This window comes from Temnothorax curvispinosus, unplaced genomic scaffold (genome assembly GCF_003070985.1).
Source record: "Temnothorax curvispinosus isolate PA1 unplaced genomic scaffold, ASM307098v1 QBEX01007779.1, whole genome shotgun sequence".
Lineage (NCBI taxonomy): Eukaryota > Metazoa > Arthropoda > Insecta > Hymenoptera > Formicidae > Temnothorax > Temnothorax curvispinosus.
Genome location: NW_020217559.1, coordinates 209,156 through 226,774, shown reverse-complemented (window position 1 = coordinate 226,774; position 17,619 = coordinate 209,156). Strand labels below are relative to the sequence as shown.

Below are 17,619 nucleotides of genomic sequence, written 5' to 3'. Positions count from 1 at the left end.
TAGTTTAAATATATTTTTCTCTTCTTTCGGATTAAACAATCCCCTATTGAAGTTTAATGTTATATTTAAGTACTCAACATTAGATATCAAATAATGATACTGTGAAACAAGTAAAAAACTTTTCTATGTATTATCAATGAAAAATATACGGATTATACCTACATAAATTTATATTTAAATCTTTGTGATGGCTAATAGCAAGTAAGGGGTTTTAAATGAGAATACTGTTATATATATTAAACCGGAAAAGTCGATTTTCTAGACAGTTGCATTGTCAAACTATCGACCGATAGTGCGTACTGCAAATCAAATAATCAAAACATATGGAGAAAGAAAAAAAAAAACACATTCACAAACAACTGCATACAAGGGGATGCCGGGGGTTGAAGTATGTCATTATCACACAAGGTAGCAGTCCAAGTTGGCATTATTATTTTCAGGGTTAGCGGTTTCAAATTAACCAAAAGAGCTCGTTTAACTCACTGTAGCACACTGGGGACACTAATGGGATTGTTTCCTAGCAAAAAACTCTCTCAGGTAGGATACCAATCGTTTTTTCTCTCTTGACACCTACACATGTCATGTCAGAAGTTGATCACTTCCTTCAAAGATAAAACACTACTTTAATACTGCCTCATTACGTTCGCCTAAGGTTACAGATACGTATGGCCTAAAAAGTGCAACATAAAATAATACATATGTAAATCATCCAAAGGAATAGTATCCTCTCGTTATTTAATATCCTCCGAATTAAAACTCTTTACCCCCGATACCTTTCAATATTTTCAAGACCTTTTGATATTTAAACGATATTTTTATCGCTTCCATATTTATATGTGCGTGTATGTGAGAGAGAATAAAGATGAAATTACCTTAATTTATTCTTTAGATGCGTCAATTCTCGCGTGAGCTCTTCGTGAGATTCTATCATGTCGTCCATCTCTCTCTGGGCTTTCCGCTTCATGGTCTTATGCCTACTGATCTCCTCCTCCGCTTCGTCCAATTGTCTCTTCAACGCCTTCATTCTGGCATTGACTTTCTCCGCCTGTTCTTTATACTGATCGGAGTTTCGTCTCTCATCCTCCAACTGTAGGCTTAGTTCTTTCAATTTCTTCTCCAGCTTGCGATTGATCTTCTGCTGGGCGAATCTCTCCTTGGCTTCGGTCTCGAGTTGCTCATCGAGATTGTTGATCTTCGATTCCAGTTGCTGTATCGTAGCCTTGGTCTTGGCACGTTGCGCGGTTTCCAGTTCGGTCAATTTGGCCTTGAGCTCCTTGTTCTGTCTCTCCAACAACATCTTGTGCGATTCCAACTTTTGCGTGGTGGATCGCTCAGTCGCTAAGTCCGTTGCACACTGCTCGTACATCATCTGGCTTTTTCTGGCGCGATCATTCACGATCTCGGCATTCGACTGCTCCTCTTCCAGTTCTTCCTCCAGAGTGGCAATTCTTGCCTCCAGTCTACGTTTCTCATCTAACATCAAAGTGCCTTTGTTGGCGTTGTTATTGACCTCTTCTTGCAGCTCATCCCTCTCATTCTCGGCGGTTCTTCTGGCGCGTTCGCTGCTGGCAAAGTCCTCGGTCAATTGCAACACATCAGCTTCTAAGCTCTTAACTTTTCTCTCGGTTTCCTTCGAGGCAGCCGCCAGTTCATCTCTAGCAGCTCTGGCTTCCTCCGTCTCTCTAGTGCAATCCTTGATTTGAGCTTGAAGTTTCTTTAGTTGTTTGAGCGCGTCTTCCTTCACCTTGTTATGCATCTCCAACTGTTGTTCGATGTCCTTGTAATCCGCCTCCATTTTTTTACGTGCTGCGATGGCCGCGGCACGCTGTTTTCTCTCATCTTCAAGCTCCGCCTCGAGGTCACGAAGCTGCTTCACTAATCCCCGACGTTTCTCTTCCGCCTGTTCTTCCTTGGTCTGGAGATCACGCTCGAACTGAGCTCGTAACGCCTGCATGTTTACTTCCAATCGCAGCTTAGCATCTTCCGTGAATTGCAACTCGTCTTCCAATTCTTCTACCTGCGACTTCTGCTCTTGCAGCTGCGACTCTAATGAACGCTTTGCCTTCTCCAACTCGTGAACATTCTTGTCAGCAGTACCTTGGTTATTAACCAATTCGTCCAGTTCCGATTGTAGGCCTCTACGGCCCCGTTCAAGTTCCTCAACTTTCTCATTAAGCTCGTCCAATTCGCGAGTCAATGATAACACTCTTGTCTCCTTTTCGCGCGCTTCTCTCTCCGCGGCGTCCCGTTGTTCCGCATACTGCTCGGACACGGCCTTCTCCTCGGCCAGTACTTTGTCGAAGTTCTTCTGTTTCTTTTCCAACTCGAGTACCTTCGCTCGCTGCACCTCCAGCTCGATGATACTGTCCTCCAGTTCCGCCTGGATTTTCTTCTTCGATTTGTCTAACTTGTCGTTGGCTGCCTGCAACTCCTCAACTTGTCGCTGGAGACCTTCAATGTCCTTCGTGCAACGTTTCCTGGCCTCCTCGAGAGCGGCGGCCGCCTCTGCTTCATCGTCAGCACGTTTCTTGGCTTCGGCCAATTGTACATTCAGACTCAGCACTTGCTTGTCCAAGGCACGTTTCGCTTCCTCTTCCTCCTCAAGTTGATCATGCAAGCTTTCTTTCTCACTTTCTAACGCGCGCAACTTCGAGCTAAGGGCCAGTTTTTGCCGAGTTTCTTCTTCCAATTGCTGTTGAAGCTCGGTAAACTGGGATTCGCAGGTGGCCGACGCCTTCAATGCCGCAGACGCTTTCAGTTCGGCGGTTTCTAATTGCTGCATCACACTTTCCGCCTCTTGTTGCAGTTTCGTCACTTTCTCGGCTAATTCTTGTTTATTTCGTTCTACCTCGACCAATTTTGCGTTTATTTCCACCAACTGCTGCTCCGCTTGCTTACGACGACGATCAGACTCTTGTCTGCTTGCGCTGACCGATCTGAGTTCTGTAGCCAGATCGGCGTTTTCGGCCTCTAGAGATCCTTTGGCCTTCTCTAGAACCGCCTTCGTTTTCTTCAACGCGTCCATCTGTTCGTTCAGAGCGGTCAATTCTTGCGTATGCTTGTGACGCATATCGGCGAGCGTGGCTTCATGCAACGATGTTTCCTCTTCGAGATTCTTCTTCAACGTCGCGAGTTCTTGTTCTCGTTTGCTTCTCAACTCCTGTTGAGCCGCGGTAGTATCTAGAGAATCGAGCAATTCGTTTTTCAACGCCTCGAGTTCCTCATTCAAATCGCGCTTCTGTTTCTCCGCTTTGCCCCTAGCCACCTTTTCAGCTTCCAAATCTTCCTGAAGTTCAGCTAATTGTGATTCTAATTCTCTAAGCGCTTTTTGAGCCTGGGCTTTAGAGGCACCTTCTTCATCCATTTTTGCCATGACTTGATTGAGCTCTTCTTCGCGTTTGCCAAGTTGAAGCTGCATTTCCTCAACTTGCGTTTTCCTCTCGGCCAATTGCTCCTTCAAGTCTGATACCTCGGTCTCAACTTTCCTCTTGGATCTATCCACCTCCTGTCGTTGCTGATGATCTCTGAGGAGCCTCTCCTCGAGATCGGCAATCGTTGCTTCATGCTTAGCTTTCAATTTCGACAAATGCTTTGCCTTCTCCTCTTCCTCGGCCAAAGTTTGTGAAAGATCATTGGCACGTTCCTCGAGAATCTTTTTCTCTTTCAGTAATTTTTGATTGGTATCTTCTGAAAGAGCGAGATCTTCCTCTAATTTCTTAATCTTTGCGTCACATTGGACCTTTTCCAATTGCAGTTTTTGTCTAGCAGCTTCCTCCTCTTCTAGTTGCTCTTCCAGATCACTGATGTTCAACTGTAACTTCTTCTTCTCTTGGGTCAACGCGGCACTTCTTTCTTCTTCCTCCTCAATACGCGCTTCCAAATCGTGCAAAATTTCCTCCAGCTCTTGCTTTCTCGCAGCCAACCTGGCTCTCATCTCTTCGGCTTCCGCGCAAAGCTCGACCTCCGCCTGCAATTGCTCAGCCAGCATAGTCTTTTCTTCGATCGCCTGTTGATATTTGCGCTCGTATTCCTGAGCCGAGTGCAGCTGTAACTCCAGCTTATCGCGAACCTGCTTCAGTTCATCTTCCTTCTGCGTGAGTTTCTCCTCTTGCTTGGTAACCTCCAGCAGAGGCTTCACTTTGGTGTACAACCGCCACCATTGCCAGTTGCGCAACTTCAGGTAGGCCGCACAGTTTCTCTGAATGATACGGATTGCATTAAGCTGCTGCAGACGTTTTTGATAATTACGCCTGGCCAAGAAACCGCGACAAAAGGCCTGGAAATTGACGATTATGTCCGTGATCTTGTAGTCCCTCTCCTCCTCCAAGTGAGCCAACACTCCGGCGCGGAAAAAGATCTTCGATTGTCCAACACGATAAAGATTCGGATCTAGCTCCAATGCTTGAATCTATAATAAAAGTTTATTATTTAGCGATACATTCTTATTATTCGTATAATCGAAATGCGCAAATATAAAGATACATACCATCTTTTCGCAAGCCTTCTTCCCGTCCATAAATCCTTTGGGGATAGCATTCGGAGTAAGCAATTCGTAGCGTTGTCTGAATTCTTGGAACGGAATTCTGTTTGGAAAGCCTTGCCGGCAGATACGGATACCCTCCAACACGCCGTTACATCGCAGCTGATCCAGCACAAGCGGAGCGTCGATCTTGCCGGCTCTCTTCTCGTGATTCGGAATAATACATCTGACGAAGTTCGGATTCGTATTGCGCAATGTCACCATCAACTTGGCCAACTGTTCTTTATACAGTTGTGAAACCGTCCTGAACATGCCCTTCCTCGTCCTCGCACCGAACTGCGTGTCTGTAAGCGCTTGCTGGGCCATACCGACGATCTCAGCGTCTTTCCAGATATGACACACAAACGGATCCTGCGAGGCTTGTAGAAGACTGACGACGTTCTCATTCAACGGATCCATGTTCTTCATCAACCACTTAGCGGCAGAATAGTCCACTTTGCCGGCATAATGGATGATCGCGAAATCGGCCACACCGCGGAAATCAGTCTTCATGAACTTCGGGTGGACACTGTGAGCGCCAACCAATTTTTCCACGAATGTCTTGTCTGTGGCTTTAGGGAACCAACACTCCTCATCTAGAAGCGCCATAATGCCCATCGGTTTGTCGATTAGATCGATCGTTGGCTGCAGATCCAGCCCGAAGTCTATGAACTTCCATTCAATTCCCTCACGCTGATATTCCTCCTGCTCCAAAATAAACATCGTATGATTGAACAATTGTTGCAGCTTCTCATTTGTGTAATTAATACACAGCTGCTCGAAGGAATTCAGCTCGAATATCTCAAAACCGGCCATATCCAATATGCCGATGAAACTGGCACCCTGTCGCTTCGTTCTATCAAGGGACCTGTTGATTCTATTCACTAGCCAACGGAACATCCTCTCGTAGCAGGCCTTTGAGATCGCCTCCACGGCGAATTCCACTTGTTCCTTCGTCTGTGCTTTCGTAACGAAATCACGGCCGACCTTGATGCGCGGCTTCAAGAAGGCTTTCGTCATCTCGGTCACGCTTAGGCCCAACAGATGCGAGATCTTCTGCGCCACGGTGTTGTCCGGTAACGTCGCCTGATCAGAATTTCGTTCCTGGCGGAACTGCATCGAACCAAACAACATCACGGCGGAAACGATACGGAAGATAGAAGAGAAGTCCTCGTTGGTCATGCCCATGATGTGCATCGACTTTACCGTGGAGAAGAATTCCGCGGAATCGTCGACACCAGGAACTGGTAGAGCTCCATTCGACAGGAAGGGATAGTGCTTCGGATCTTCCAGTATAAATTCCTCTAAAAAAATCGACAAACGTCACAAGTTACGAAAGTTGAACACAATAAGTTAAAAAGTATGAAGATTCTTTGTATTAGGTATCGCTTGACTCACTCTTTTGTTCCACTGAGGCGCCTGCCAACAGCTGATAAAATATGTGGAAGGTCCTTTCATCTTTCGCTTGCCGAATGGCTCTCGACTTCTCTAGAAGATACGTCTCGATGTTTGCACCGGCTATATAACCGGATGCATCAAAATTTATTCTTATAAATTTACCCTGCAACATGCGTATTATTATATAAACAACACGATTAATTGCAATAGGATATAGGGAAATAACATGCTAAAACAAAAAACACATTGCATCTCAAAATTAGCAATATGTATTTTAATGCAATTACTTTAGCTTCATTTGAAATTAATTTTTTTTAATAGAATTATTAAAATTAAGAATTATTAAACTTACGAAACGGGATGAATTATCATTCTTCACGGTCTTCGCATTACCAAATGCTTCCAAAATTGGATTTGCCTGAAGAAGCTGTTGCTCGAGCTCACCCTATGAAAAAAAGTTTCAACAATTAATAACATTAATTAATAACATTGTCGAGAATATTCATTCTTCGAGACTGATAAAAATAGCGCAAATGAGCAAAGTAAATGGCTTATTGCGTACATTAAGAAATAATGCAATGATATAAAAGAACTCGTTGTTCTTTTCGATGCGAAGCAAATGACACCAACGAATTCATTTCTATGAGTTCTTTTCTGATTTTTCAAATATTTATACACAGAAAAAATTATTACGATAAGCAATAAAGTTTATTTACAAACATAAATAACAACGTTAAATTGTTGAAAGCATTGTCTACATAAAATGTATCTAATAAATATATGAGATATTATTCCACTAATAATATTAAATAATATTAAAGTAATAATAAATAATATTAAATATCATGTTATTAATAGATAATATACAAAAATAAATACTGAATTTACTAGGCACTAATAAAATCTATTTTAAAAAATATCTCTGTTAAAATAGCAGATAAGTTAAAAAATATAATTTTTACTCAAAATATTTCGTCAGAAATATGAAACACAAAAACGTTGGTGATTTAACGTCAACTATATACAATAACGCTAAATATGTACAACAGCTAATAAGAAAGATATAAGTAACGGCGATAAACAATTATAATGCTCGCTATCTATAAATATCGAAGATGTATGTAAAAATGTAAAAAAAAAAACGAAGCTTAACTGGTCATTTCGAGATGTTGATTATTTAACACGAGAACGCAAATTCGATCGATTTATCTTAAAGGAGCATGACTAGCGTGAAAATTTTCATTCTAGAAGGATTTCTAAAACAAATTAAGCTTTATCAAAGTATGCTTGAAGCAGTTATGGCATGAAAGTAAAAGAAATTATCTACTGTACAAAATATAGAACATTTATCTTTCTACTTTCAAACGTCAGAACATTATTCGTGTCGTTTCGTGACACATAGAAGATTTTTATATCAATTATATAAGCATAAGCGGTAACGAAATCTTTCACGCTTCCTTGCTCAGCGATGTACAATAACATATTACGATTAACACAAGCGCATTAGACTTGCGACTTGTTAAACTGCAGCACAAGGGTAAACAAAAAAAGGAAATAATAAACGGCAATAAACGACGACAAAAGCAAGCTGTAAGGCAAGACACTTATCACGACACCACACCAGTGTTAATATCGTTTTCTCCCACTTTTTTTCTCCCTTTCTCACGTTAATTACCGCAAACTTTTCCGTTACACTCCCAGATCCCTGGATCCGCAAGCAGCAGGTAAAAAGAGGTAAAGGGGAAGCTTTCGTTAGCCACGAGAACACCGATAGTTCCGACAGTTTTGCGACGATTAATTTCTCACAGGAGGGTAATGCAATACGATACAATGATATCTCTACGCGCGAAACACATGCAGGTACCGAGAGGTCGTTATCCTATTAACATGTTACGTTTAAGAGGATTTTTTTTTAATCCATCTATTACCTTTCAAAAGAACTGCGAGACACGTTTCCATCCCGTTCAACCAAAACGAATAAAAAATGTCTTAACATAATTAAAATACTTAGATCGTAGCATTATAATAAAAATGCATCGTAATATACAAAAATTACAAAAATTAGTTTAATCGAATGTAATATTGATATCATTCTCCTGAGAAATAATAAAAATTTAAACGTCAAATCATTCATCTCGCAATTCTTTCCAAAATGTCATTTTCTTTTACATCCAATATGACAACAATTTCTTATCAAACTCACCACGTTTAAATCTCTTCTTCTAAAAGTAGATTATATAAATAAATATATACATATGTACAATATATTTTTATGTATATTTATATATAATTTATTGTGTCATATTTTTCGTATATAGACGTGAATGCGTGACGTTATTGCGGTAATATATACCAATATCTCTCCTTTTCTCTCGGTACGTGCGTCATTGAAGATAAATAAAAAAAAATTCAAAACAGTCTGTTAGTATAAAGGGGGTGGATAAGCGGGGAAAATAATATAAAGCCTCGCGCCGCAGGCGTCGTTAGCCGCCTGAGCCGGGGCCTCTGTTTCTTTCGTTGACTTACTATGATTAATGCCGGGCTCGGAGTCTAGGTGGGCGGCCGCCAAAAGTCAGCACCGAAAATAAAAGAATTTTCAGCATTAGAATCAGAATCGACCATGGTGTGGTGCTATCGAGTCGCGCGTTCGTCCTTGGCCCGCGCGATTCCCTCACGTCCGTGTACCGAATGGCAGGTACACGAAGGACAAAACCGACCGGCGAATAAACGCACACTCGAGTGAAATCGAATCTTAACAGACAATGGAATCAATTCTTTCTCTTTTCTTTATTCTTTATTCTTTTTTCTTTTTTAATTGGATTCGATTCGATTTTGATTTCGGTTTTGAGAGACAAAGACTTCAAAATGGAGACTTGGACTTGTAAATAAATTTCTCAGATGTCAGATTGATCAATTAAATTTTGATATCGCTGCTATATAATAACGCCGCGGTATTACTTTTCAAGTTCTTGATGGATTTAAAATCGATCAAGAAATATTTAATATCGAGAGGCGACATACGACAGACTCGCGAAATGTTCGTCAAGGAATCGTTGACTCCAAGCTCATCAAGAAATTAATGAATGTTAAAAAAATAACCCGGCAGCTGCGGGACACCCTATATATACTCGGGAAATAACGCCCCGATCGGAATGGTTTGAAATGTCCGTAGTGGCGAGTCGGCGAAACAAGCGAGCTTATTTGCTCTTGTGCATGCGAAACGATCAGGAATGTGCTGGCTGTGAACAAAAGTAAGACGATAATGCAGCCGATGCGATAGCATGCAGTCGTACCGTAAGGCGAGTGTTCTCGTTTTACAGACTTTTTTTTACACATACACTTTTGCGTTGTACAAACGCCGTGCGATCGACGGTGAAGAAGGAACATTTAAGAAGAAATCTGATACGCTGAAAAAGGTCAAATCCTCTCGAGATTTGTGCATGCAGAATTGCAGTTGAACGAGACGAGCGATTCGTCGATTGATCGGTGCAAGATATTAAAGATATATTTATATAGAGATATATTTATTATTAAAGTATATAAATTTTCCAGTTTAAATTAGAATAAGAGCGACCGATTTCCTCAATATTAATTGTAACTCCAACCGCGCTCCTTGTCTCCTCTTAAAAGACAAAAAGAAGTAAAACTCCAAATTATAAATAAGCACTCTTATACAGTATTTATAGAATTTAATTTAACGAAAGCTTACAAAATTAGGTTTTTATCTCTTCTAACAATGGCACCAACTCTCTCCAGATTCATCGAAGAATACAAATTACCCCTGTCACCATTTCGCTAACCAACACTTCCATGTTATTTACTCACTACAATTTCACCTTGATCAAAGTTTGCTGTACAAAGTATTAGACACGTGTGTTTCAGATGTGCGTACTTATTATACATCGACATGCTATATGTACACGACTCGTCGACTCGATCTTAAAGGCCGTTAAAAAATCAGACAGATAACACGAAAATTTAATTGCGTCGATCGCGTGTTCTATGCGACCGGCAAAGATTAGTTTGCGACAATATTACGGTCACAACAAGAACCGATAAAGACTGTCGAGTGCAAAGTGCTACAACGAATTAATTTAATGTTCAATGTTATTTAGATTTTACTATAATGCACTATTACGTAGAATATTTCGTACATTTTTTTCTTCATCATAGGTAATAGAATTTAAAACCATGGTGAAAGTTAAGTGTTGAAGATCCAAGAGTCGCGAGAGAGGACGGCCTGTCAAATTGTCGCGAAACGACCGCTCCAAAATTGCTTTAAAAAAAAATTTACAGTTGGAAGAAAACGCGACGAAACACCTGGGGTACAAATTTCTATTTACTTTTTTTTTCTTTTTATCTATGGCAGGCCTAGATTCTGCGCTCGCGAGATGAGTCACGCGCGGGCAAACCGGCTCGCGTGACTCAAGAGAATCGGAAAGAGACTATCGGTCCGATAAGTGGATCGTTTGTCTGGAAAAGGAGAGGTCCTTCGGTGAGCACGATGCGCGCGTGTCTCCGATTCCGTCCTCCTTCCTCTTTGCCGAGTCATCGCGAGCTACGTGTACGCGAGGCAATATAGATCGATTGGGCTTAATCAACGTATAAACAAGCGTCCATCCGCCGCTCGAGTCGTAATGCGAGCGCAAACTTTATTGTAATCGAAAATGTGTTAAGGCTCTCTCGCGGGGCGACCTTCGGCCGAGTGGACGGAGAAGTCGCGATTCGCACGAATCTTCGAAAGGAGCAAACGCTCTGCCTCTGCGCTCTGCTCCTTTTGCAGCAACCTCTTTACATTTTCGACTGCTGCAAGGCTAAAACCGGTGATAGAAAAACGTAGTTCCATTTAATAAAATCGACTATTTAGGAAACAACAAGAGTTATTCATCAGTTTCTTCTTCTTTTCTCGTTTTAATCAGAATTATGAAATCTAACTTTTCTCCCGATTTTGCTATTTGTAAAACATAATTAAATATTTTTGATATATATCTTTTTAATCTTGGTATCTAACAATTATAAGAAGTTTAACGTGCAAAAAGATTTAAATTTCCAAAGCCTATGTTTTCTAATTAGTAATTCGTTATTTCTGAAATGATTGAGTCAATATTATCACCATAAAATATCACAATATTTTTCAAAGTGTGAAACTCATCGCTTTGTACAGGGTGGCGCGCATAAAACCGGCCCCAAACGCAAAATACAGTTACAAAAAACTGTCTGGGGCCGGTTTTATGTGCGCCAATCTGTATATTTTACCATGTACTATTACTTACGAAATCGAGCCCTCAACATGCACCACGTCTTTAAAATGCCCGCGAGGGACTAAATTATTATTGTTTACGTTTAACATATGGTCGCCATTATTCCTGCTTAAATTTTTATCTGATTCACGGACGCTAAAAATAACCATGCGACTTATAAAAATTTACAAAGGCGGTTACAAGACTCCAGAAGGCGAGGCCAGAATGTCAGGACAGGGCCTGAGAAATGAATGTTACCAGTCGAAGATTATATCTGCACATTTCTCCCTTTTTCTTTATTCGCCGGTCTTCCGCCCGAATCTCGGCGCAATTTGTGATCCGGAAAAAAAACAGTTCCGTTTCGCGCATCTTTCTCGATTTATTAATAACGTTGCGCTTCGCGCGATGGTTCGGATTATGCTCTTCAAGTATCCCGGCGAAACGCGCGAGAACAAAGAAGCCACTGTACGCGAACCTGTACGGCAGAGGCTCTCAAACAATCTCTCGTGTTCTTTCTCTGTCTTACTCTTTAATAAATATCTAAAAGATTCTTGACTCACAACCCATCATACGGCTCTCTAAAGAGAGAACGTCAATTCATTTCTTGGGGGAAAAAAAAATTTCTTTGATAAGCATTTATGACATAATATTAAAATTTCTTAATCGCGTGATATTTACAGCTTCATCTAAAAAAGTCATGATTGTAGACAAGTAAAAGACACCGTGTTAACAATCATCTGATAGAAAAGTAATACCTATGATATTCCAGAATCAGTCGTTCAATCATGAAATTTTAACGAGTTTCGCGCACGAGACGTCTGGCTTCCTCTCTGATATTAATTCGGCAGTAACGAATATGGAATTCGTGGCACCGCGAGCTCGTGGTAAGAACGTCATATTGAACGTCATAGAATCGGATATTGAGGTTGGACTTCCGGCGACGGAAGCGAGCGACAGCGAGGTTTTCCGAGCTTCGGAAAGACTGACGCGATTGCGGTGAGCATGATGACTCGATTACGCGAAATTTCGACGCTTTTAACGCTGACCGGTCCGTATTGTCGCGCGTCAGTCATCCGGCTCTCTTTGTGACATTAACACTTTACAGTCCACATCGAAGTAAACTCAACAATCTCGCGATAACTCGAAACTTCGACACTTCGACACTTTGCCAAATTTTTCAACCGCAAAAATAATTGCCATTTTAGACGATATTGAAAATATTAAAATAAAAACGATATTGGCGATTTGGTCAATAAATCCGTTATACTAGAAACGTATTTGAATATCAATCGCGCGATATAATTTGAGTCTCTTTCGCTTCAGCTTATATCTAGGAAACGAGCATGTTTTGATGACGCTTCGACTAGGAAGATGAGAAAAAAAAAGACCACGCCAAATAATTGGCTAAACACGTTCACGGCCGAGCATTGTAATCGCATACCACGATCGTTCGGATAACAAACGCCGTTGTATAGTTAAATCTATTTACCGAGCAGCGTGCCAATTGTAGTAGTCCCTTGTGTCGTTTCGACGTAGTCGCTTTGGTCATTAACCTTGGCAACGTGTACATAGTCGTGAGTAGACGTCTATCGCGTAAAACATAATTGTGCGTGAAGTAATCGGAACCCTTCAACCGTAACGACATTATTGCGCACACGCGAATACTGTCATTTCGAGCCGGTAAAAAATGCAGGAAGACGATATGTGCAACAGGATGGTATTTATTAAGGAAATTAAGAAGTTGCAAGGTATCGCATGGTGCCAGTTTCACCTGTTTCAAATTATAGTAATCGCGTATGTCGTCTCGTCTTGCCGTCCCGTAATTATAACGTCCCAGTTTATATAAAAAAAAAACGCGTTGATTACTTTCTTCCGTGTCTTTAAATAGTTTAAATATCGGAAACCCGACGTAACCCGATGAATCGGAAAACAAGCTCCAATATTACTTCACTAACTTGAAATATCTGTCACGAAGAGCCTCCGCTTTTCAATCGACCCACATGCATATTTCCGGGGACAGAGATCATTCTCGCGCGCCTCAGGAAGCTCGCAGGGAGCAGCATTCGCGCGTTTACGGGAGCATCGGGAGGTTAAACGGCTCGTATAAACCGCGGTGGTTCAATTCGTCGAGCGAGCGCGTGTCTTCGGCGAGGCGAGCGCGTGCGTGAAACACAATGGATTCGCCGCGCGGCGAAAACCACCGCCGCCGCCGCTGCCGACAATGACGACGACGACGACGGCGAACGTGCTAATGGACGTTGACTTACCGCGTTGGACTTGGGTTTCGACGCGGCCACGTAGGCCAAATATTGAATCACTTTCTTCGTATTCTCGGTCTTGCCGGCGCCGGACTCGCCGGTGCACAAAATCGACTGGTCCTCGCGATCTGCAATACACACACAGAATACTGGCGATTGTAGATTATATTATTAAAGAGAGTATAATTAAATAATAGGATATATATTTAGATGCATTCAGACACATATCCTCTGAGAATTTTATTTAAAATGTAATGCGTATTGCACACGGAATAATATAAAGAGTAACAACGCATGCTATAGCTAGAACTTCGAAAACTGATAAAATAATTTTGAAAAATTGTGCGAAATAATTGTTTGTTGATTATAATTTTCCTTTTCTCATCGTGCAAGATTAAAATAATTAAAAATTCAATTTTGTAAATAAATTAACAAGACACTTATTATTATCGCTTATTATAATTTAAGTCTAAATAATTGCCAACTTAAAGTCCTTTTTTTGAACGTTAGATCTTGATGTGCCGGCTAACGATACTAATTCGACGCTAATAGCTAATAAAATGTTTAATTATGCCGTTACCTTGCAACATGGAACGGTAAGCCGTATCGGTAATGGCAAATACGTGTGGTGGCACCTCGTGTCTCTTGATGCCTTTGTACCTTTCCATGATCTTCTCTGTGTATATCGGCAGTCTCTTGTAAGGGTTTACTACGACGCAAAAGAGGCCAGAGTATGTCTGTAACGAGAGAAGATTTCGATTATGACAATTCAATTGTATCAAGCTTCGTATTTATAAAATCTACAAATTGACACAGTTGGACCAGCTTCTTAAGCCTTTCCTTCGAGAAACGAAAGCTTTATCTCATTCGTTAATTAGCGACCTAATAGGCTTCGTCCGTAATTTTATTCGTATCTTTCAGGCAAGAATATTATCTCTGTTATATCAACTAATTATCGAACCGATTGCTTCATTCGGGTCTTCCGAAGCTAAATGAGAGCGAAAGCACTCGCTCGCGGACCTATTCGCGTGACCTAATTGTTTCGGCGAGCATTGTTTCCACTGACACTGATGAGCATTCCAGGAATTCTCTCGCGATAGTGCGAGAGGGAGCTGGAACGGCACGTAAAGCTCGATGGAATGTCCGATCGATGACGTCACGTTCACGTCCGTGCGATGCCGGTTCGCGAGCGCGAGGTAGAGAGCGAAGTAGCAGAAAGAGGCCGGCATATACTTCTGGTTTCGCCGCTCTCCGGCGTCTTCTACCTCCGCGCTCTCCCTTTCTCGTTCGGTCGCGCGTTCTCCCGCACGTTGGCACGTTTTCTCCGTCGCGCCGCGCCGCGCCGACACACGCATGTGCATGCGGGCAACGTTGCTGTACAACGACCGGTGGTCCTGAAACCGAGAGCCTTGACTCTCGCTCCTATCCTCGGCGAAACGAGCCATTTCGAGGGGAGTTGAAGCTCGGAGCTGAAAGGTACCCCACGACTCCAGATCCAGAGATAAACCGTAAAAATTTGTACGATTTACGGAGAGCAACATGTTCTCTCGGTTGTCAGATGATTCTCGGTGAGTGAGCGAGACGACGAAGATGCCTTTTATGCGCCAGGTTGCATGCTGAATTTTTTCAACTCTTGATTTTAAGATAAAAAATTTATATGAAGGGGAATATATTCGTGTATACGCATTTTATAAATGTTCATGGTCATATTCTTTCAAAAAAATTATTTATCTTAAACTCTAGAGATTTAAAAGGATACCGTACCGGATGACAGATGTTACTTAAATACGAATTATTGCTCTCATCAAATAACACTCAATTCGTTAATTCCCACTTAATTCCCGTCGTTGGTTTAAGAAAAAAAGTCTAATGACATCTTTATTTAATCTTCGACCAAGATACAGATAACAAAATAAATTAGAGCTATTCAATTAGATTCAATAAGATTCTTGATACGTTACGTAGAATAATGTCATTGATATCGTGCTGCGTGACTTCCTCGCTCTAAGATAATTTACTTATAAAGCGCGTATAGAGTTTTTCCATAATTTAACGATAAGATAAAATCTTATCCAGCGGAAGCATATCATTCGAAAAATATACTTAATTTAATTACTAACGTCGATCAAAGTTCAGTTTTAAGTATCTAGTGTCTAGTTTTGCGAGCTAAAATAAATGACGTGTAAAATGCATTGCTATTGTGATTTGCGCAGGCTTATGTTAGTAATTTACGATTTAGTTCGGCCGAATCGAAAGTGCTTATCGCAACGCGAAGAGCGTTTCACTACCACAAGTATGTCCGCTAACAAGCGAATAAATCATGTATCTCGCGTATACAGCGGACAGACAGACCCCTATGACTAACTAACGAAGGGATACTTAATCTCTCGAGCGTGATATCGAGACGGAGCAAAGTTATTTAACCTTTTATCAGTGCCGAGCAAGTGCCATCCACGCGAAGGGTTGTCTGGTAACTTGCAAAATAATGTTTATATATATATATATATTCTCCACGCGTACCGTCTCGCATTGTCTCTCCTAATCGTGATAAACTGTACGTAATTTATGTACGGATATATACACGTTATATCTACGTTTCTTATCTCATTACTGTATGTATAAGAAGGTAGACTATATTGCTATTGATTGATAAATACGTCTTTCTGATGCTAAAATAGGAAAGAAAATAAATCGATCGCGATGTAGCCTTCAGAACGAAGCGGTTCTCTCGTACGCAGAGAGTGATCGATTTCGACCACTTACACGCGCGTATACATTGTATACACATTTTATGCCAGAAAGACAGTTCGCACAGCCTACGCGTAAACGTGAATTATCGTTGTTTACGCATAAACGCCCAACATTGATACCGTTGCAACAGTCCCGCAAACGATACTCGTCGGCGGGAGACAGCGCGCGGGCGTAGGTGTTAATAAACGTCCCTCTCGTTTTTATCTGCCTTCCATTAAACACTGGCGCGCGCGATGACGCACTTAATTGCGCGAGTCCACTCGAATTATTCACGTCGTCATTAGGGCCGCCGGACAATTACAGAGAGATTGTTAGCTTATTGGGTCCCGATCCGGATACGTTCCTTCGCGACCAGATTGAGGTCCCCGGCTCCTTGGGCATTTTTTCGACATTACCCATCATCGTCATTGTCGTCGTCGTCGTCGTCGTCGTCGTTTTCCTGCTCCTCGTGTTCGCCGCTCCTCGCGCGTATATCCACTTTCAAAGGTCGCGACGAATCACCGCCGCGCCGGTTGCCTCCAGAACTGCCTACAGCGTGATTCACACGCATTCGCTTTCCCCGGTCCGCTCGCGGCTACCCGCGTCATTCTTCGTGGAAGAAGCCACCCGGAACCGGTGCCGGGTTTATTTATTCTCCACGGCGCGATTTCCACGTTAATTTGCCGCGTACTTTCGTAACTTTTCCAATTACGGGCTCGTAAACAGCGATCGCAGTTAACCGAGGTTTATCGTATTTCTCTGCCCGATTCTCCGCCCGCGAGGGAAGACGGAGAATATGCCGAGCCTCGGTTATAACTTTAAATAATGTTTGCGGTCATTCATCTTATGACACAGCACATTGTTTTCTCATAGATCTGTCATATAGGCACGTGTCGGTGCTCCACGACCTTCTTTACGAGCCGATCGACTAATGAATGAATCAAGTAAAACGGAACGATCCCTGGAACTATTGTTTCGCATTTCTGAATTGGATTTTCCATCCTATCCTCATCTAAAGATGCAATAATTCTTGTAATGCAACTCAATGTAATGCATGGCGCTTTATAAACACAATCGTTGAACTTAGAAAGTAAATTATGATGCTTTAAATATTTCCAACACTTAAATCCTGATCATATATGCAATGAAAATATTAAGAATAAAGAATTTGAGAAATTGAATTGTATCTCGATAATTTCATTTCTTTACAGCTGTTCACGTGCATCATCGAGAAATAAATGCTTTGAGGAATCTTAATTAAAGAACGATCGCCGCTCCTGTGTCCTCGAAATTCATGATTTTTCTCCTTGGCATCATTACGAAGCGTCATGCTCGCGTTTACGGAATTAACGATTTAAGCGATTCCATCGCGCTCGCATAAAAATTGCGCGGGCCGATCGAGCTGCGATTCAACAATGCGACGCTTTTGAAAATTCCGTCGCAAACCGACTGAATATATGAAACGGAAACCTTT

At 41.6% G+C, this 17,619-nt stretch overlaps 1 protein-coding gene across 4 annotated transcripts in view; it reads right to left on the bottom strand.

The window, feature by feature from the left end:
* Nucleotides 1–17,619, bottom strand: part of LOC112457449 (myosin heavy chain, non-muscle) — a 29,726-nt gene that overhangs the window by 524 nt on the left and 11,583 nt on the right. The window contains exons 2-10 of one of the 4 annotated variants that reach the window (XM_025020507.1): nucleotides 13,996–14,152; nucleotides 13,425–13,543; nucleotides 8,444–8,467; nucleotides 7,593–7,622; nucleotides 6,270–6,362; nucleotides 5,918–6,080; nucleotides 4,487–5,823; nucleotides 873–4,408; nucleotides 146–670 (exon numbers count right to left, since the gene is read on the bottom strand). In XM_025020507.1, coding sequence (XP_024876275.1) covers nucleotides 619–670; nucleotides 873–4,408; nucleotides 4,487–5,823; nucleotides 5,918–6,080; nucleotides 6,270–6,362; nucleotides 7,593–7,622; nucleotides 8,444–8,467; nucleotides 13,425–13,543; nucleotides 13,996–14,152 — 5,511 coding nt within the window. In that variant the 3' untranslated portion in view covers nucleotides 146–618. Of the gene's footprint in view, nucleotides 1–145; nucleotides 671–872; nucleotides 4,409–4,486; nucleotides 5,824–5,917; nucleotides 6,081–6,269; nucleotides 6,363–7,592; nucleotides 7,623–8,443; nucleotides 8,468–13,424; nucleotides 13,544–13,995; nucleotides 14,153–17,619 lie in introns of those variants that run through there. The other 3 variants (XM_025020504.1, XM_025020505.1, XM_025020506.1) reach the window with 3 other exon arrangements.